General features: G+C 43.2%; 1 protein-coding gene across 8 annotated transcripts in view; it reads right to left on the bottom strand.

The window, feature by feature from the left end:
- Nucleotides 1-344: 344 nt before the first annotated feature.
- KANSL1 (KAT8 regulatory NSL complex subunit 1) overlaps nt 345-21,090 on the bottom strand; it is a 215,787-nt gene continuing 195,041 nt past the window's right edge. For 4 of the 8 annotated variants that reach the window (XM_032265977.1, XM_032265978.1, XM_032265976.1 and 1 more), the window contains 9 exons: nt 20,490-20,661; nt 10,083-10,265; nt 9,408-9,596; nt 8,921-9,069; nt 4,474-4,598; nt 3,718-3,775; nt 3,419-3,531; nt 2,412-2,664; nt 345-2,076 (listed from right to left, as the gene is read on the bottom strand). In XM_032265977.1, coding sequence (XP_032121868.1) covers nt 1,849-2,076; nt 2,412-2,664; nt 3,419-3,531; nt 3,718-3,775; nt 4,474-4,598; nt 8,921-9,069; nt 9,408-9,596; nt 10,083-10,265; nt 20,490-20,661 — 1,470 coding nt within the window. In that variant the 3' untranslated portion in view covers nt 345-1,848. The remainder of the gene's footprint in view (nt 2,077-2,411; nt 2,665-3,418; nt 3,532-3,717; nt 3,776-4,473; nt 4,599-8,920; nt 9,070-9,407; nt 9,597-10,082; nt 10,266-20,489; nt 20,662-21,090) is intronic. The other 4 variants (XM_032265982.1, XM_032265981.1, XM_032265983.1 and 1 more) reach the window with 3 other exon arrangements.

The following is a 21,090-nucleotide window of genomic DNA, read 5'->3' as shown; positions in this document are numbered from 1 at the left end:
AATTTAGAATAGATACAAAATGTTAGATGGCTGACCGCACTAGAAGGAACATTAAGAGACAGTGGATTAACCGCTTTCACGCAACAAAAAGAAAATGGAGATAATCAGTTGCAGATCGCCTCTCCTCCTGGCACCCCTTCCCCTCAGTTAAAAGCCATCATCATCCTCTCTCTGGTGGCCATGAGATGAACCTGCAGTGTTCCCACAAGACAGAATGGAGATCTTCCAAGGTATAAAGCAAGTCAGAGTACCCCAAAGAATGGCACCAGAGAGCCAGCTCCAAAGCTGCCAATGCTACTATGCACACCCAGTTCAGTAAGCCCAGAAAGGCCTGGTACACAATATTCTGTAACTTTTTTTTTATTATTTTTTTCAATTTTTCCTTCTTTTTTTTTTTAAGCACTAGTCTGTGCTTTGCGAACAGAATCAAGACATTAACAAAGATCAGCTTCTCGGAAGAAAAGCATTTCTATAGAACAAAGACAGCTACATGTTTCGCTGCCATTACACAGCTCCAAAGCAGGAAAAGAAAATATTTACAAAATACAAGGTTTTTTTTTTTCTTTTTCTTTTTTTCAATGCTAAAAGGGTTATTCAGAATTTTCAACCTTATAAATAGAAGAAGCACTTTATGCATAGGGATATGGTGCATTATTGTATTTTTTTAAAGAAACAATGACAAACCCTTTAACTTGCAAACAGAAAAAAAAAATCACTAATGTTGAAAATTGTGAAAAAACCCCAACCATTAAGCAGTTGTCTACTATTTTTATACGATTACAAAATGGCCAAAAAAAAAAAAAAGTCTTCTCCCCCCTCCCCCTTTTTGGTGATGTGATCATACAGGAGACAGGCACAAGGTTAACAGAGAAGGGTGAAGAGGGGACAATGGGAACCACAGCTAGGACCAGACAATGTTCCACAGGCAAGGGGAGCATGAAAAGACTGAGTGGAATCAACACCGACAGGGATCTGGGTGTGAAGGAAACATGGCAACGTCAATCAGAAAAAAAAAATCACACAGGGAGATGGCTGCTCACTTCCCACAACCCCCCGTCTGTGGGGGAGTGAGACTAGAGGTTAAGTAGTCCTAGCCCTACCTTTAAAGATCAGGACAGATGGTAAAGACATTCCGACTGGAAGGACAGGTTGTGGGTGTGTATGTGGCATGGGGGAGAAGACAGGGAAGGGGACCAAGGGGCAGGATGAGGGGAACCTGAGCAGCCACAGCCAGGTTACTGCAGTTTAGGAGTCAAAACAGAGAAGACCAAATGCAGAGGAAACAAAAATAGGTCTAGGGAAAGCTGCTCTGCTGGCTGAGCACTTGATGAGAGCTGGTGGGGGTGCTCCAGCACGAAAAACCAAGGGGGACCCAGCCAGGAGGGCCATAGCTGAGCCAAGCCACAGGTGGGAGGGGAGAGGTAAGAGCCCAGAGCACCCTGCCCCATCCCACCCTAGCTCAAGAAGGCCATGCTCAACTGGAGCGCTCTGCCCGCCAAGCTGGTCTGCCCTGCCCACAGGTGCGAAGGAGGGGGTGGTCATCTAAGATCAGTAAGTCCAGTGATTCAACAGTGCAGAGGATGTGCCAGGACCAGGCCAGCAGGGTCTCATCCTGAACTTCTGGTTTGCCAATGGGAGGAAGTGCTCAGGTGTGTGACAAGAAAACATGGAAACAAAAAAACAAAAATTAAAACAAGAAAAAAAAAATACCAAAGTAGGATCTAAGTTCCTTAAGTTCACTAAAAACTGTGAAAATTTCCGGCATATGATGTTTGAATATCAAACGCAGAGATTTCTGAAGCTTTAATGCCAATAGTTAGTGAGTCTGTTTAGATTCTTGTCTCCCGCTCATCTGTGAGTCGGGCGCTGAGCTGTGCCTGCTACTGCCAGATGCCGACTCTTGAGGGGGACGGTGGGAGGCGAGGTGGGTGCCGCCTCAGTCTCCCGGCCAGTCTTGCTGCCTGAGGTGCGCCGAGTACAGCGGGCTGCTCGCTCCTGTGCATCCAGCTGGTCCTCACACTCCGCCTGGGGACTGTGCGCCAGGGGGAAGGTCCGCCGTTCCCAGGGCTGGACAGACTGTAGGCAGACAAGTTGCTCTGTGAGGACCCAGTTGCAGCCAGCCTGCTTCCTGCTCCAAGGCCCTGCCATAAACCTTGTGGCCTGGAGCCTAGGACCAGTCTATCTAGAGTGCCCCAGATAGTCTGGGAACACCCCTCTTAGGGTGAGAACCTTTTTAACAATGATCAGTACAGTTCCACTGGATGCTGAGGAGGTCAATTTAAGTGCAGCCCCTTGCCACTTCAAAAGGGAGGAGGAGATGGCTTATGATGTAGATCCCTTTTCAGCAGGTGCTGCCCTTCCTGGTTCCATCCCTAACCACACCAACCCCACACAAAGGCTGTGTCCCTTACCTGTTCATCCAGCCCCAGCTCTGGCGTGGAACAACGGGTATCCTCACTGGCCAAGTGTCTCGGAGTGTCCCGAGCCATAGGCGTGAGGGGTGCAGAGTGCAGTTCCGGGCTAATGGGGCTCCTAGGGGACTGGCCATGGACGTATTCCGACAAAGAGTGGCTACTGCTGACATCAGGGGAGGCAGGCTGGGGGGTGGAGGGGTTGGCACTGCCCAGCTGAGGGGTTGTCCGGCCGTCTGATGACCTGTAGGACCTATACACCAAGGAATGCAAATCTGAGTGCCTGGGAAATGTTTGTTTATGGGGGTAGAGGACATGAAAAAAGCATCCCCACTGGAGGGGCTGATGTGAACGAAGACTAACAGATTTTCCTTAGGATCCTGCAATTCCCATTCTTCCCACTACTCTCTGGAGGGGTAGGTATAAAACATCTACCATTCCAAGAAAAAACCATGGCTGAACAATGCCAGGGTGAGTCCCTATCAAAGTGCCTACTGAATTCAGGAGATCAGGGAGATTAGCGGACTTTGAAAACTGTAGTCAAAGAAAAAAAAGTAAAAATAAGAGCCACTAAAACTTTCTACTTGAGAATCCCGAGGGTTTCTGCCACTGTTAACAATAAATGGAGATTGGGTAGTGATGGACATAAGGAGAGAAGTTTCTTTAAGTGGCATCACAAAGCCACTGTGCACTGTCCAAAGGAAGGTTAACTTATAGTGGGCCCTTCCAAGCTCCCCTGGTTGAATTACCATGACCCCCCAACTGGCACAGATCACGGGAATTTATCAGAATTGAACAGTGACTCCTCAGCAAGGATCTAGCACTTAGCTCCTTATACCTCCACTAGTTCCAACAAACACCAAGGAACTTCTGAGCACTTTCCCGCTGCCAGTAGACGAATATGATGACCAACCAAGAGACAGCAGCAATTCCAGACTCAGGTAGGGTCCGCATTCCCTGTCTACCCTCTCTCCACAGGCCCTGGGGACCCATGCCTGCCCCATCACCTGCTGCCTCGCCGCTGGGGGGGCACACTCGTGGTCCACAGCCACCGTGCCCTCTCCATCTCCTCACATTTGGCATGTAGGGCAGCAAAGGCTGCGTCGGACAGGTCCTCAATCTGCAACAGAGAAGCTTTATCAATCCCCTCTTTTCTCCTAGAGTTAAGAACCAGTCCCACCCCATTCTAGGCTCTTCCCAGTCATGACAGGAATACAAGGAGCTTGCACTTGACACCCAAAGGTCTTGAGGCCATCTAGGGTGTGTGCACTCGTGTGTTCTTCTAAGAGAAGGACCATGCCATTACCTCCTCATTCTCCTCATCAGGACTCCCCTTCAGAGACTGAAGATCAACCTCCCGCCAGCTGCAAAATCAAGAACGGACAATCATGAGATAGCAAGCAGGCTGCAACTCAGGGCAGGGTCAAAGTGTCCATGCAAGGATGAGAATCCTGCACCTGCGTGACACTGCTCTCTGTTGGGCAGGCTCTGCCCTACCACAGCTCCATCTCCTTACCCCTCAAGGCCTGTGAAATTGGCCACCTACTCAAATGCCTGTGAAGGTCAGAAGTTAGAGAAGCGGCCTGGGGTGGGCTGAGGCTGAGACACTGTGACAAACTCAAGAAAAGAAACCTGTTTAAAGGGGACCACCACTGTTCAGGACCAGCTGATTGCTCCCATCTGGAAATGCATCATATCCAGGGCTGCCTCATTTTCTGTTTGGCAATAAAAGCTGGAAACACAGTTTTATGTGAAATCCTGCTTTGATGTTGACAACAAATTCGGTATTTTAAAACGTACTGTATGTGTTGACAAAAAACCTGTCTCTAGACCAGTAAGTCAGCGGCCTACCAGGTTGTGACTGCTAGTTCGTTTGGTGTATACCTATAATGGAATGAGAGAGAACTATATACAGAAATAATTTTGCTCTTATCAGATAAAGAGTTTCTTTTAATGAGAAGAAAGAACCAAAGACTAGGGCTCAAAGCTTGGTCAAAAGAGAAGAGGGAAAAGGCAATAGCAGGAAGAATGGGGAGAGGAGCCAACTATTCCGAGCTTCTACCTGGGAGTAAGGATTTCCTTGTATTGCAGTTTCTCTACGCGGGTTGTTGCAGCAACAGACATTGGGATGACAATGTTGTTAATATCAAATGAGCTCTCTCCCCTTCTCCTCCTTACTGGCTGCTGCTGTAAGATAAAAGTTAAGTTTAAAAGGGAGGCACAATTTTATAGACATCAAATTATTCATCCAAGACTTAAAGCAGGATCGCCAGTAACAAGGCATCTGGGTCCTTGGGTTAAAGCTGAGTAGTGACCACAGCAGCTGCTCCCACCTAGGAGTCAGACTACAACTGCAAAAACCTCACAGAGAAATACTAGGAAGTTGTGAGGAGTTATTCCCATTCATAAGTCCCACTGGTCACCCTCTTCCTTCATGGACTCATGTGTAAAGAGACTAGTTAAATTTCATAGGGGTGGGTACCTGGGATCTTAACTGTTGGGGTTCCTACTCCATATACACCTCTATTAACCCCCTCTCTTTTTAAAATCCTCGTTTCCCTCCTTTATCCCCATTTATGACTCAGACTCATAGTGGCCCTCCCCTAAAAGCAGTGCTTGAAATCTTATCCTGAAAGATGCCCAAAGGATAGGCCCATCTCAATAAATCATCTAACCTTGGTTGTCATGAATGCACCTCCTTCCCGAATATCTGAACTCTTCAGCTAAATGTGTACCCACCATCTGCTGAGTCTTTATGTGATTTCCCCTCTTTGGAATTATTCTTGGGGAAAGAGCTGAGAGCTTTCTAGCTGTATCAAAGAAGATGGAGGGAAACTGAAGAGGAGAACCTGACTATACCTCACATTCCTGGAGAAAGGAAATTTGCTTCTATAGGAAGTTGAGAAGACCAAACTCTTAGAAAAATAAGACTTCCAAGTATCCAATATCAGAGGGAGAAGTAGACATCTACAGTAGTTGGGAGACCACTGAAGTAAACGGCTTAGTCTCTTAGATGGAAGAAAAAGTCTACTAACTGCTGCTGCCCAGGTAGCTAATACCCTATCCTGTCGGAGTCTGACTCCTAAGTGGGAGCAGCTGCTATGGTCAGTACTCAGCTTCAACCCAACAACCCAGATGCCTGGTTATTGGTGATCCTGCTTTAAGTCACAGCAACTGAGCTGTGAGAGGCCAGAGGGAAACAGTGGGATAACAAACACGTTCCCATGGCAACAAACAGCTGAAAAACCCCTAAGAGGCTGCATTTACACCTAAACCACCAAGTGTGGTTAGCCCACAGGGAAGGGGTTAGTGGAGGAAGGAGTCCCCTACAACTAACCACTCTATCCTCTGTTCCTGAAGGATGAGGTACCATTTATTCATCCTTATCATCTTAGGACATTCTCAGAGAATGTTAAAAGTCAGTGCTTCCTGGGCCAGAGTTTCAGCCACTGTCATTTATAACTGCGGATGACCACTTCAATTTCTTTCTCCATCAAATCAGATGACTGTCAATGACCTTAGAAATTTACTTAACTAAAACGGTTGAACAGACTTTTGGGAATCTTGGCTGACTTGAGTTCTGCAGCTGAGGATTAGTGATCTCATACTCAAAGGCCTCTGCCACTGCCACTGCCACAGTTCTGCTGAAATTATACATCCCACTACAAGAACTGCATCTTAAGAAAGCCTTAAGAGAGATAGCCTTCCCATTTATTGCTCAACAATAAATGTGAAACTGCTGGCACAAACAGGTATATACTTTCCCTGAATCTTCTTGGGCTTGTTGTTAGTACCTTCAAGAAAGAGAGACTAGAGCAAGTTGTGGGATGGTTCAATGGGCTCTGTATTTTAATCTCCACCTAGACACCCTAGACACCCACTGCCCCCCATTCTGTCAGCTACTCATTTGGTCTAAATCAACTACTCTCCTCCTATTTAGAGCCTGAGGTAGAGAGCAGGTGATGAGAATAAAGCTGGTTTCCAAGCTTGCTTGTGTATCAGAAGCAAGATTAGGAGTATTAAAAAAAAAAAAGGCGGGGAGGAGGGTTCTAGGACTCCCACCCTCTTTTATAAAATCAAAATATTCTGTTTGTTTGTTTAATAGATGAGGTCTCACTACGTTGCCCAGGCTGGACTCAAACTCCTGGGCTGAAGAGATCTTCCTGAGTAGCTGGGGCTATACGCATGCACTCTCACACCCAGCAACAAATCAGATCTTTAGAAGTGTTTGTTTGATTGGTTTTATTTTTTTAAAACTACTGAGGGGATTCTAATGCAGCTACAGGCTTGTGGGAAGCACTGACACAAACACTCCCTCTCCTCCTCTACCGTTTCTCCAGTGTCCTCTGGCTTCTTTACTTGATTTTAAGGACAGCTGGCCCTCTGTATCCGTTGGTTCAACCAATTATGGATTGAAAATATTTGGGGGAAAAAATTTTGTCTGTACTGAACATGTACAGATTTTTCTTGTCATTAGTCCCTGAACAATTAACAGCATAGCAACTATTTATATAGCACATACACTGTATTAGGTATTGTCAGTAATCTGGAGATGATTTAAAGTACATGGGACTTAAAGCATATGCATAGGTTATATGCAAATACTATCCCATTTCATATTAGGGATGTTGAGCAACTACAGATTTTTGCTATCTACGGGAGGTCCTGGAACCAATCTCCACCACAGATACTGAGAGCCTGTTTTATCTGGCCTATCTTCTTTCTTTCTTTCTTTTTTTTTTTTTTTGAGACGGAGTCTCGCTGCAACGCCCAGGCTAGAGTGCAATGGCATGTTCTCCACTCACTGGCCTCTGCTTCCTGGATTCAAGTGATTCCATTGCCTCAGCCTCCTGAATGGATGGGACTACAGGCACATGCCACCATGCCCAGCAATTTCTGTATTTTTAGTAGGGACGGGGTTTCACCATATTGGCCAGGCTGGTCTCCATCTCCTGACTTCAAATGATCCACCCACCTTGGCCTCCCAAAGTGCTGGGATTACAGGTGTGCGCCACTGTGCCTGGCCTATCTTCTTTCTTTTAAATTAAATCCAGAGTCTTTGAGAGCCTCAGGGGTTAGCACAGTGCTATACATAAGATTTTTACTCAATAAATAGTAAGTAAAAATTTCAAGTGATCCAGGGCTAAGTTATAATTCTCCAGACACAAAAATACACTTAAGTACTCACCAAGTCCTGAATCTATGAGTTCAGATTTTCTATCAGGATTAGTTTAGACTCTCTTTTATATAACTTTGGTTATCTGAAACCCTTTGCTGCTGGATAACTGAATATATAAAGAATGCCACACACATATTTAGATAAAATTTGTGGGTGGAGGAGGAAGAGCAAAGAGACCATTTGGAAAAGATTGATTTGTAAGAGCAAAGAGTGAACAATGTGAATCCTACCTGATCACAGGAGCCTAGTGAGTACATTTTGTGAGCTTAGAAGTTTCCTGATCTAGGCTCTGAAGGAACTTCCTAGGTTGCCTCTGCAATACTCACCCAGGCTTAGCCTGTGTAGTGTAATGGTAAGAGCGCTGGCTCTGCAGTCAGACTGCCTGAGTTTGAATCATAATTATAACCCTCACAAGCTGCCTTGACAGTTCTCATGCATAAAAATGAAATCCACAGTACCAACCTACATCTCAAAAGGCATTATAACATGTAACACATGTAAATCACTGAGCACTGGCATGTAGTAAGTGTTCAATAAACATTACAGTTGTGGAGTTTTACTATCACCATTACCATTATAATAATTATTATACAAAACAATCTTACAGTAGGTACATAGCAGCTACAGGTATATATGTGCAAGAGGGCACACTTGAGGAATTAAAATATTAGAATGAAATTAAAGGAAATGTATCTGGAATAGCTGTGCAAACTGCTTCCAGATGAAGTGTGGTACTGTAAAATATGGTGTATGCATGCCAAGTGTCCTGCCATGGGGCCTGTTGGATCTACCTGCTCTGTGTACCTAAAAAGCACGGACTCTGCCTTCTCCCTTCCCTTCTCTTCTGGTACCCTCATGCCCAATGTTTATTCTCAGTACTCCACCTCCACTCACCCGGAGAGTAAAACCAAGGAAGTCAAACACTGCTTCCAATGCCCATGGGAATCTCCCCTCTACCTCTCCTCTCATGTTTACTTCTTGGGCCAACAGGGTTAGGGCCATGAAATTGTTGAGTCCTGTGTGAAACTTAGTCCAACAGATCTCGAATAGTCACAGGTCACCTTAAGAGTTTGTCCCTGAATCAAGCTTTCTATGGATGGCTCAGCATAAATCCATCTCTACTGTGAAAAACAACTCAAGAAAAACAACAGGAGGTCAAGTACCATGACTTTGACTTTAAAATGGTACATACACACATACACAATGATGAGCTGAGTTCCCATAAATGCCCTGGTCTTTATAACCCACCCTCTACGCTGTCCTCTGGAGCCACTCGAGTGAGCTGTGACCTGCAGAGGGGGTGTCCGGCCAACCCCACACAGGTACTTACCGATGTGCTGGCTGTAACCTGTGAGCTAGAGCTAGCGGGTGCAGGGGAGTCTGAGGAGGTGGAGAGCTGTCGCACCAAGGGGCTGTGTGGAGGATGGTGGGTGGCTGCCAAGTAGCTCGAACTGCTCATGTCTGTGTGATGCTTCAACACTGCACATGTCAACAGAAAAGAGAAATACATGGTTATCTTAACCAACGTTACTTCTAACACAAGCTTGGAATGGCAGCAATACACACTAAAGGTAAAAAATGTTTTCTACGCCTAGAGGATAAAAAGGTGAAGCACACTAGTTGTGGGAAGTAGGGCAAGGCAGAAGTTGCTGTAGCAGTTAAGAAGCGACCTGCATTTAGAAGCAGTAGCGTCCCTCTACTCTGCCTTCCTAGAAAGTGAAGGACAAAGCTGGGGGCAATTAAGAGAAGCCTAGGCTGCCCCAGAAAGCCCTGAGCAGGTGCAGTTGCAGGTAGAGGTGCCACGGGCCTGGCCCTACCTTCACTTCTCTCAGATGAATGGTCTCGCAATCTCATTTTGCTGTGGTTTGGGTCATGCACGGGTGGCGGTGGGTTGAGCAAGCGCTCTGCTTTTGGCGCTGTCACTCGCTCCACCATGGGCACGGCCCCCATATCGTCTAAGTGCTGCCTGTGGGTCCTGTCAGGCCGGGTTTGGTGATGGGACAGCTCTGAAGAGGGGAACAGAAAAAGAGCTGTGAAATATGTTCTCTCAAATATTTTCTTATTTGAGTTTCAAGTTCTTGGTTTCTCTCTAGGCCAATGCTATATACCCAGGGCAGCAGGACAGTCCTTCAGGACTGAAATTTCTAGTAAATAGCACAATGGCTAGGATAGGCACAAGGAGCCCAGAACCAGAGAAACATGACACCAGGATACAGAAGACAGCCTGCACGTACATGAACCCAACGCCATCCCATTGCTGGGTGTTCACTGAGCATTTTGGGTTTTGCCCCAAGATCCATGGTGTCTACAACAGCTCCCAAAGTCCATCTGAGAGCATCCAACACAAGCAGCAGCAGTCACTGTGAGCTGAGTTTGTATCAGTCAACTGCCTCTCCCAACCCCAACATGCATGCAAACTACACATTTGAGAATATAAAAGGAATGAAAAATCACTGACACTCTGGGGAAGTTCCTGGCTCCCTGACACTTACTGGCTGTTGTTAGGAAGGAGCTGACCAATTTGTGCCTGTCCTTACGAGCTGGATCTGGCAGACTGCTCGGCATGGGTGATCTGTGCTTAAGCGATAACTTTTTGGGAGGTTTGATTTTGTCAAAAGGCTTGTTCTGCCACTGAGATTTCAGCATGCTCTGGAAATGCAGGCTTGTGGGAACATCTGCAAGAAACATAAAATGCTACAGGTTAGTCCAAATACCTGGCCTCTCTAGTGTTCAAGGTCTACACCCCACCCTTCTTTAATTTGCCCAGTGGCCTGACACTTGGCAGGGAAGTGCTATCATATGGAAGATCTGTTTATGTGAACATTACTGAAGGTCATTCTTCTATTTGCAAGCAGGTCACCTGTGCTTTTTACTTTCAAGTCCCAAGGGCAATGAAACAAAATAAAACACCTTTTTGTTTTGGTTGATGGGAGTTTTTGTTCTTGTATCCTTGTCTGTTGACTTTATTGGTTTGAAAATTAACATCCTGTTTCTATTCTAGAGATTTAAAAGCATATTTAAGCCTACTTCTATCAATGTAGAGTTAATCAGGATGCAATTCAACAATATTCACTGTCTATCTTATCAGGCACTGTACTGAGTACTACATCCTCTCTCCAAACAAGAACTACTACCATTCTCCTTCCTTCTGCTGCCGCCTGGCCAATTCCCATCATGAGATTATTGGGGATTTTTAGCTGGCTAGTTAATGTTCAATATCACAAATCAACATCTTTTGAACTGAATTATTTTTTATGTTGTTTCTTATCTTTCCATTTTCTTAGATTTTTCCCAAGAATGTATCCTTGAGTAATTCCTTTAGGAAAGGAATTTCTAGATTTAAACCATTTTCCTCTTAAACATTTAAAGCTATTCTTCCATGTATTCTACTATTCAGTGTTGTCTAAGAGGGAATCATTTTCTTTCTTACTTGGTGGTGGTCTGGTTTTCAACTTTTAAGCTTTTGCAAAAAACAACAAAACTTGTGGTATTACACTGACTCTATATAGATCAACTTAGAACTTCTGTCTGTTCTGCCATCAATACTGAATCTTTCAATCTACTGATATGGTCTCTCTCTTTCATTTAGGTTTGTCTTGATTTTCTCTTGGCAGTCTTTAGTAATTTTCGACATACAGGTCTTAAATCTTTGTTAAGTTTATTCCTAAGAATGAATATTTTCTGATGGGCAGAAACTGGAAGAGTCTGCAGGGCTCAGAATAAGACAGGAAGATGAAGAAAAGTTTGGAACTTTAAGAGATTTGTTAAATGGTTTTGACCAAATACTGATAGAAATATGGACAGTGAAAGCCAGGCTGACGAAGTCTCAGATGGAAAGATAATACCTTTTAAAATTTCCATTTCCAGTTCTTCATTATTAGTATACAGAAATACAATAAATTGCTATATAATGACCTTGTAGCCTGTGAAATTACTTCGTTATAGCTTTCTCTTGTTTATTCAGTAGGATTTTCTACAGACTTAAGTAAATCGTCTACTTTCTCTTCTGTTTTATTTATTTTTTTTTTTTTGAGATGGAGTCTTCCCCTTGTCACCCAGGCTAGAGTGCAATGGTGTGGTCTCAGCTCACTGCAACCTCTGCCCCCAGGTTCAAGCGAGTCTCCTGTCTCAACCTCCCGAGTAGCTGGGATTACAGACACCCACCACCATGACTGGCTAATTTTTGTATTTTTAGTAGAGATGGGGTTTTACCATGTTGGCCGGGCTGGTCTCAAACTCCTGACCTTGTGATCCGCCCACCTCAGTCTCCCAAAGTGTTGGGATTACAGCCGTGAGCCACCAAGCCCAGTTCCAATCTGTATTCCTTTTTACTTCTTGACTATTACTCTGACTAGAACCTCTGGTAATACAATTTTTATATTTTTCTTTTTATGTTTTCAAATTCTGACAGTTCACCACCATGGATACAGGTGTGAATCTATTTTCAGGCTTCTGCAAAGCTTTCCAGGAATATTTAAATCTAAAGGCCAGCACATTTTTCCTCACTTCCCAGGTCCTCCTGCTAATCAGTTACCACCTGGGGCATGCTCAAAAGTTCCAGCCAGAGTCCCTCTCCACTGCTTCAGAATAGAATGAAACACTACTTGAAGGAAGAAGGCACCGGTGGGGTGAGAGGACAGGAAAGGAAAATCTCACCTAGCTATTCCAAAATGAGTCCAAATTTAATACCCAGACAAATGCCCAGGTCCTATCACTACTCCTTCTGCCCTTTAATTCTGGGTCAAAAACCTCCTCTAAACAACTCCCACCTCACAGTAACTTACTCCTGGCATATGCTTTCGGCTGTTTTTCTATTTATTTCTCCATAGTTACCGCGTCTTTTTTCCACCTTTCAAAAATCATTACAAATTCCAGTCAATGATGGCATGTCTTCTAGAATTATTAGAAATTTATACTATCTAATATATTTTCTAAAAGCTTATGGGGTTTTGGCTCCCAGGTAGCATAGGTCCAAATTAACATTACTGAACCCATTATTATTTGGCAAGCACTGTGTGTTTATCATCATGTGTGTGCCACTTAATCTTCATAACGGTTCCATGAGCCAAGCACGATTATGCTTAAAGATAGGAAACAGGTGCAGAAAGGTACATTAACTCTGTCCAAGGTTACACAGTTTAACAAGTAACAACCAACATTCAAACTCAGGATTATACAACCCTAAATAACTCATACTCACGATATACCTTGAAGCTAACTCACTGACCCAGAGGATGGAGGGGATTCTGTAGCAAAATCTGTTATTTCTCAAATTATTCCCAATAAATAGACAGTACAAGATATTTTTCAAGTCAGTTCTGCAGCTTAAAACAAATTTAGCCATGCCTGCCTATGGTACAGATGATAAATTTCATGACACTGAATGTTAGGCCTTCCAGAACTGGAATAAAAATATTCCTGAGTCGGGGCGGGGGGGAAGCTAATATTCTCAGGGATGATTTTTCCCAGTGGGTAAGCAGCCTCAGCTCCACAATTTCTCTAAGAATATACTCCTGGGCTTTATGACAGTGAAACACATTAGGAAAACTATTAAAGTTTTAATGAAAATAAACATTTGCTACCTGTCCAAGTGTAAAGACACAATCTCTGAGGACACTGCTGTCTTCTCATATGTTTTTCATACTCATTCTTTTCCACACTTAAAAACAAACTCAGCTATACCAAATCCTAGGAAATAAAGCATTGTCTAGAAGCACTCAGCCCTGTAGGACAATCTGAAAGCTGGGCTGAGCTAGAATATATAAAAGAGGCTCAAGAAAGGAGAGACAGTCACTTCCCGTCCATCCCACAACACCCCTTTGTCAGCAGAACAGTTCTCCCACTTGGCAAAGGCTGTGTATATTTTGTGTATACACGTAATGGACTCCAAAAGCACAGATTTTATTTTTTCCTTTTATTTTCCCCCATTGTTCTCCCAAACCTGAAAATGAAGCCAGGGAAAAAAACAAACAGGGATTTGAGAGAACTGGTTATAGTGAAATCAGCAATGACTAGAAATAAGTAGGCCTGGATTCAGGTCCTGGTCCTATCACTGAGTAGAAGGAGAAAGCAAGAACAAATCACTAAGCTGGGCTTTAGTTCTACCTCCTGTGAAATGAGGCAGTGGGGCTAGATTAGGGCTAGCAACATTCTAGCATACATTCTCTAACCCTCTGCTCCAAACACAGCTGTCTTTCCTGTTGTACTGGAGACCTCAGATTCTTCCCATACAATACATTAAATAACTCCAGACAGTTACTATCAATTAATTTGAGCAGGCACAAGAAAAGACATCTATTAGTTACCGCTAGATTATGATTGCTAGGTGACTCTTCAACTGAAACTCCACTCCTTAATGCTTTCCCTCAACTAAATGTTCTTCAATACAAGTTGGCACATTGTAGAACCCAAGTCATGGAACACTACCTTGTGCCCTTGAGTTGACATATTAAAGCAGAATCAAGAGCAATTCCTCTTTAAACCCAATATAAACAGTTCAAGGAACTTGGGCTGCTAAACTTTGTTAGACATTTGCAGAAAATTTAAAACAACAACAACAACAACAACAACAACAAAAATACAAGTTTGCTGTGTTGCCTTTTAATTGCACAGGGAATTAAATCTCCCGGTCAGAAAAAAAAAGAAAAAGAAAAAGATCTCTCAGGAATTGCTGGTCTGAGTTCACATACTAACAGGTGATAATATCTAGGTTTTGTAAAGTTTAAAATCTGAAAACAGACTGGATATGGGACCTGAAAGTAAGCAAAGAAAGAGACATGAAATGGAAGAGAACACAACAGGGATCAGTTCAGCTAGAGGTCTTCCTACATTCCATACCCACATAAGTACACTGCTATTTTCAGAGAAGTGGATGCAGAATCTTATCAGGTAAATAACAGGAAAATAAGACGAATTATTAATGTCATCCTTAAGTTATTATTTCCTCAAACAAAATAAAAGATGAATGAGAAGACCCTGATGACTTTGGAATCCTAAGCTCTGACATTCCATGATTCAGCTGGCTGTCTGGCCCATTACTTTCCACCATTTTCTCAGGCACACTTTTTAAGGGTGTTTTGAACTGCTCACTTCTTCCTCCTGCTGGGAAGTTGCTGGGTTTGGCAAGCTCTCTCAAAATACCACAGATCTTCATGGCCAGCAGGTGGTGCTCTTATTAAGCCCCTTTCACAAAGTTAACAAGATTTTCCCCAAGGTTATATATCCTCTGTATTTCCAACTAAGGATTAAATGGACTTGATTACTTGAGATGATGAAGAAAGCAAAGCCCCCTTCCTGCTGGAATACTAACAGGTTACCTTCCACAGCCAGGCAAAGAGTTGGCTGTAACAACAGTCTCTCAATTTCTATCACCAAAACACACTTAATGAGAGTGGCTGAGGTACAGTCAAGGTGTGAGACAAAACTCCAGGATGAAGAGCAGCAGCTGGTTGTCATTCTAACAAATTACACAAACTGGATAGGAAACAGCATTAAAACTCTACTTAAAAAAAAAAAAAAAATCTGTCATACGGGGCCAGAGAAAGTATTACATTCAAACAATTTCTGTATTTACGTTTGATATAAATGTAACTAACCATCCACAGAAATTAATGAGTCAAAATCATTTTTAACCCTGCTATGAAAAAAAAAAAAGTTGGAAATCCTGCCACTTTTAAACATCTTCTAGAGAAGAGGCTGTAAAGGGTGGCCCAGTAGGCAAATTACCATACAAGTGCTTGACCCACACAGTAGTATGCCAAGCTGCTCTTATTGTTACGCTATACAGTGATGTACAGGGAATCCCAATACTTCAGGGGGTGTTATTTACAAAGAATATTATGTGAATGGTGCCCTTTGGAGTTGGCTATCTCTGCAACCATGGGAGTCTTCCAATTTCCAAATGGACTGCATTCTGAATGTGGCAGCTGTTTGGATCTAAGCAAAATTATTCCAACAGAAATAATACTAGATATGGTAACCAGGTCGTCAGGTCAACCCACTGAAGTGTAATTAATCCACAGGCAAATAAAATAGTTCATAGAGCCTGCGTGTGTGTGTGTGTGTGTGTGTGTGTATATATATATATATATTTTTTTTTTCCCTCCATAGTCTTTTAAGGAGAATTTAATGACCAACTTTCTCATCCAAACCCCAGGGCCATGGCTAGAAGCTCTTTGTATATGTGTGAAACATAGACAGAAAAATAGGATTAGAGGTAGGAAAATAAAAATCATAAAAACTAGAAAAGAAGGAGTGTTCCCTATATCTTTCTTTCCATTCCCCCTCACTGCTGCCTATAGTTGCTTGGAATAATGGTGTGGGAGGTGTAAGGTATGCCGCAGGGCAGCATTCATGTCAGATCTATGATGTAATGCAGTCAGCAGGACAGAAAGTGTTCAGAGGAAATGGAATCTCTTAGTAGAGTTGCTGAATGATGGAACAGGAGCTGACAGACACACAGTCTGGGTATATTTGAGGGTTGGCAAGATTATCTGCAACTGTATGTGGTAATGCTGTTGACAAATAAATGATGTTGTGTTTAGCAGGTAATATCCAATTAGTGCACTTAAGTGTCAGGGTTTCCTGTCCTTCTTCAAGTATGAGACTATATGATTCAACACAGTAATTCAGAGAATAACCCAACAAATGTTCCCAAGTCTTCCTGGTGGCTCTGTCTGTAGACAGAATCCAGAAAGGGTAAAAATCTGATTTCTCTGAATAATCTGTCTGGAAAGGAACTTGAAATACGGCAAAAGGAAGGACAGACATCAGATAATCTGGGTTTGAACTGTGAGGGCATTCAAACTCATTAGGCATGTAGTTTTAGATAAGCCACAACCTTACCAAGCCTGTTCTTTCAGCACTAAAACTAAGTAACACCTTACAAGATTTCTGGGCAGGGCGTGGTGGCTCATGCCTGTAATTCCAGCACCTTGGGAAGTCAAGGTGGGTGATCACTTGAGCCCAAGATTTTGAGACCAACATGGGCAACATGTGAAACCTCTTCTCTACTAAAAATGCAAAAAAAATTAGCCAGGTGTGGTGGCGCGCACCTGTAGTCCAGCTACTCCCGAGATTGAAGCAGAGGATCACCTGATCCTGGGAAATCCTTGCTGCAGTGAGCCAAAATCATACCACTGCATTCCAGCCTGAGCAACAGAGGGAGACTCTGTCTCAAAAAAAAAAAAAAAAAAAAAAAAGATTTCTGAAAAAAGCAAACGGACAAATATGAGAAGAGTACTATAAACTGTAAAATACTATACAAATAATAACTGCAGTTGCATGGACTCTATAAATCCAACGCCAAGGGAAGGTAAAAGTCAGTGGCTCTGGAATCTGAAGCACAGAGGAAAATGTTTTTAGGTTTTCCACTCATTGTGTTCAGGTTTATTTACTGCTCCACCAACTCCTGACTATCCATGTGTTCCAGGTTTTCTGTTTCCTTTCTCTTACAAGAAATCACATGGCAGCAGCAATATTACACTACATCCTTATCACAGTCAGAGTGGGTTCTGGTAACAAAAGCCAAAAATTCTGGAATCTACCGGATATAGGTGGCCAGAAATTCAATCATTTAAAGAACAGATACAGAACAGGGGATTACAGTTAGCTAATGTTTGATCAACTGTCAATTAGAAGGATTCTTTCTAGGATAAGAGTTGGCAATGACTGTTTTTATTAATAAACTTTTGTTGGAACACAAGCAGGTCCATTTGTTCACATATTGTCCATGGATGCTTTTGTGTGACAATGACAGGGTTGAGCAGTTGTGACATGAACCGACATCAATTACACGGCTTGCAAAGCCTAAGGTATTTACCATGTGGCTGTTGAAGAAAATGTTCAGGCCAGGCATGGTGGCTTACACCTGTAATCCCAGCACTCTGGGGGGCCAAGATGAAGATGAGTGGATCACCTGAGTTTAGGAATTTCAAAACCAGCTTAGGCAATATTAGTAAGACCCCATCTTTTAAAAAAAAAAAAAAAAAAAAAAAAAAGCTGGTTGTGGTGGTACACACTTGTAGTCCCAGATACTTGGCTGAGGTGGGAGGATTGCTTGAGCCCAGGAAGTCAAGGTTGCAGTGAGAATCATCATCACTCCACTGCATTCCAGCTTAGGGCACAGAGCAAGATCCTGTCTCTAAAAAATAAATTAAAAAAAAAAAAAAAAAGTTCATATGCCCACTCACTTCTATGTTTTTTCTCATACCAGCAAGTAAATCTTACATCCCATGTAATTCTTTTCATTCCTTAGACTCCTATCTCAGTTATTCTCCTATCAAAAACTTAACAGTCTATCTGGGAGGTATTATGAAGAACAGCATGGAGCCCTTATCCTAAAGAAAATTACATCTCCCCCCAACCTGAGACAGGGTCTCACTACTGTTGTCCTGGCTGGAGTGCGGTAGCTCGATCATGGCTCACTGCAGCTAAGACTTCCTGGGCTCAGCTGATCCTCCCACCTCAGCATCCTGAGTAGCTGGGACGACAGGCACGTGCCACCATGCCCAGTTAATTTTTGTATTTTTAGTAGAGATGGGGTTTTGCCATGTTGTCCAGCCTGGTCTCAAACTCCTGACTTCAGGCCATCCACCCGCCTTGGCCTCCCAAAGTGCTGGGATTACAGGTGTGAGCCACTGTGCCTGGCCTCTTAAAATTTAACAGAAAGCAAATATGCAAACAGCCATAACACAATTCATTAACATATAGATAAAACAACAGAGTAGGCTATGCGCAGTGACTTATGCCTATAATCCCAGCACTTTAGAAGGCTGAGGTGGGCAGATCACCTGAAGTCAGGAGCTCGAGACCAGCCTGGCCAACATGGTTGAAACCTCATCTCTACTAAAAATACAAAAAAATTAGCTGGGCATGGTAGCACGCAACTGTAGCCCCAGCCACTTGGGAGGCTGAAGCAGGAGAATCACTTGAGCATGGGAGACAGAAGTTGCAGTGAGCCAGTATCACGTCACCGTATTCCAGCCTGGGCGCCAAGAGAGACATTTCAAAAAAAAAAAAAAAAAAAAAACCCCAACCAAACACACACCACCAAATCGAGTGATTTGGGAGGAAATTCCTACTTTCTGTAGGTTGGGAAAAGATAACGAGATTATGTGAAAACTCAATGAAACCAATATAGATTATGAAAGATTAACATCTGGCTTCTTATAGTCCATTTAGAATAGCGGTTTCAAAATGTTTTTGCTCATGCAGCCCCTATTTGAAATGCAATTAAAAAAAAATCAAGTTCAGATGGTTGTAAAGATTATATTTCCTTGAATATTACATAAGCTTCAAAAGGACTTTTATTAAAATTTTGGCATGTAAATATATTTAGCTTCATTAATTGAAAAAAAAATCTTTTAAAGTTATTAAGCTAATCAGACTTTATTAACTCTCTTAATATTTATTCTAAGACAGATAAGAAACAGAACCGTGCAACTGAGCACAAACCCATCCTAGCCACTTGAATAGTTAGGGGGAAATCTCCTAGTTGCAATCTTTTAGTGGCATCCTCTGGTTTGGTAGATCTGTTGCAGTCTTTTTGCAAAATTCTAAGAGAAGATTTGGTTGACAGAACTCTACCAAGTGAGATTATCTCTACCTTCATTTTTTAAATGCAAAACTTTTTTACTTAATACCTGGGAGATTCTCCTTCAGGCACTGAGAACTGGATTTTAAAAATCAAGTATTTTTTTTTTTTTTAACAGTCTCGCTCTGTCACCCAGGCTGGAGTGCAGTGGCATGATCTCAGCTCACTGCGACCTCTGCCTCCCAGGTTCAAGCGATTCTCCTGCCTCAGCCTCCCAAGTAACTGGGATTACAGACATGTGCCACCATACCTGGCTAATTTTTATATTTTTAGCGGAGACAGGGTTTCACCATGTTGGCCAGGCTCATCTTGAACTCCTGACCTCAAGTGATCTGCCTGCCTCAGCCTCCCAAAGTGATGGGATTATAGGCATGGGACGCCACACCTGGCCTCAACATTTTTGTACTCCGGGACAAGACCCATGGTGAGACTCAGTATGGCCAAGAGAAATGCTCTACTTTTGTCAAGTGGGAGAGGTGCAGGTATGGGAAGGGAGGTGGGAAAGGAAGGCTGTCAGACACACAGATTTAACAGGTAGGCAAACTTTAGAAAGACAGTACAAGCTAACAATGAAGATTTGTGATTATCTACACCCTGCAAAGCTATCATGTTACCACATAAATGCCAGTATGGAAATATTCTCCTAGAACAATGCTGCCCATCCTATTTTATATCATGGCACACACAGACAAAACATTTTTGTTTTTTGACACAGAGTATCACTGTCATCCAGGCTGGGGAGCAACGGCGCAATCTCAACTCACTGCAACCTCTGCCTAAAGGGTTCACGTGATTCTCCTGCCTCAGCCTCCCAAGTAGCTGGGATTACAGGCATGAACAACTATGACCGGCTAATTTTTTTTACTTAGTAGGGACACAGGTTTCACCATGTTGGTCAGGCTTGTCTAGAATACCTGACCTCAGGTGATACACCTGCCTTGGCCTCCCAAAGTGCTGGGATTATAGGCATGAGCAACCATGCCCAGCCCAGGCAAAATATTTTTAAAGATACACTAAGGGTATTATGGACGAGATTACTGTGACTAGAGGCAACTGAGCCCAGACCCCTCCTAGTTACTTGAGCAGTTAGAAGGAAATCTCATATTAATTTGCAATCTTTTAGTGGCACTTTTTGGTTTGGTGGATCTGTTGCAGTCTTTTTGCAAAATTCTAAGAGAAGACTTGGTTGACAGAAAGTTTTACCATGAAAGTATCTGAGTTGCAACTGGACCTTCCCTGATTTTCTTTCACCTAGAGTTTTCTCAAGTATCTTTCATTAGACTTTCTAGTCTGGGGTCTTTCTTACCATCTGGAAATGCCAGGACAGGGTGAACACAAGAGTCCAACTGGGAAAGACGTTCCAACAGAGGAGCTTCATAGTGAATTTCAGGAGGCATGGTGTTGATGCTGCCTGAACCACACAGTGCACAGGAGGGATTCACATCACAGCCAGAGCGGATTGTGCTGTTCCGGTGAACCTGTGAAAAAAGCCAAACAAAACTGACAATTCAACATCTGATAAAAAACCAGCTTCCTGTTTGTTATCCCAAAGATTGAGAAGACCTTTCTCAATACTTGTATGACACTACTAAAAGGATGTTTGATTAGTTTGTTAAAAGATTTCCGGCTGGGCGCGGTGGCTCATGCCTATAATACCAGCACTTTGGGAGGCCGAGGCAGGTGGATCACGAGGTCAAGAGATCGAGACCATCCTGGTCAACATGGTGAAACCCCGTCTCTACTAAAAATACAAAAATTAGCTGGGTGTGGTGGCATGCGCCCGTAGTCCCAGCTACTCGGGAGGCTGAGGCAGAATTGCTTACACCCAGGAGGTGGAGGTTGCGGTGAGTTGAGATCGTGCCATTGCACTCCAGCGTGGGTAACAAGAGCGAAACTCCGTCTCAAAA

Source organism: Sapajus apella, unplaced genomic scaffold (assembly GCF_009761245.1).
Source record: "Sapajus apella isolate SASKATOON/1434 unplaced genomic scaffold, GSC_monkey_1.0 scaffold153, whole genome shotgun sequence".
Taxonomy (NCBI): Eukaryota; Metazoa; Chordata; class Mammalia; order Primates; family Cebidae; genus Sapajus; species Sapajus apella.
This window is presented reverse-complemented; position numbering and strand designations above follow the sequence as displayed.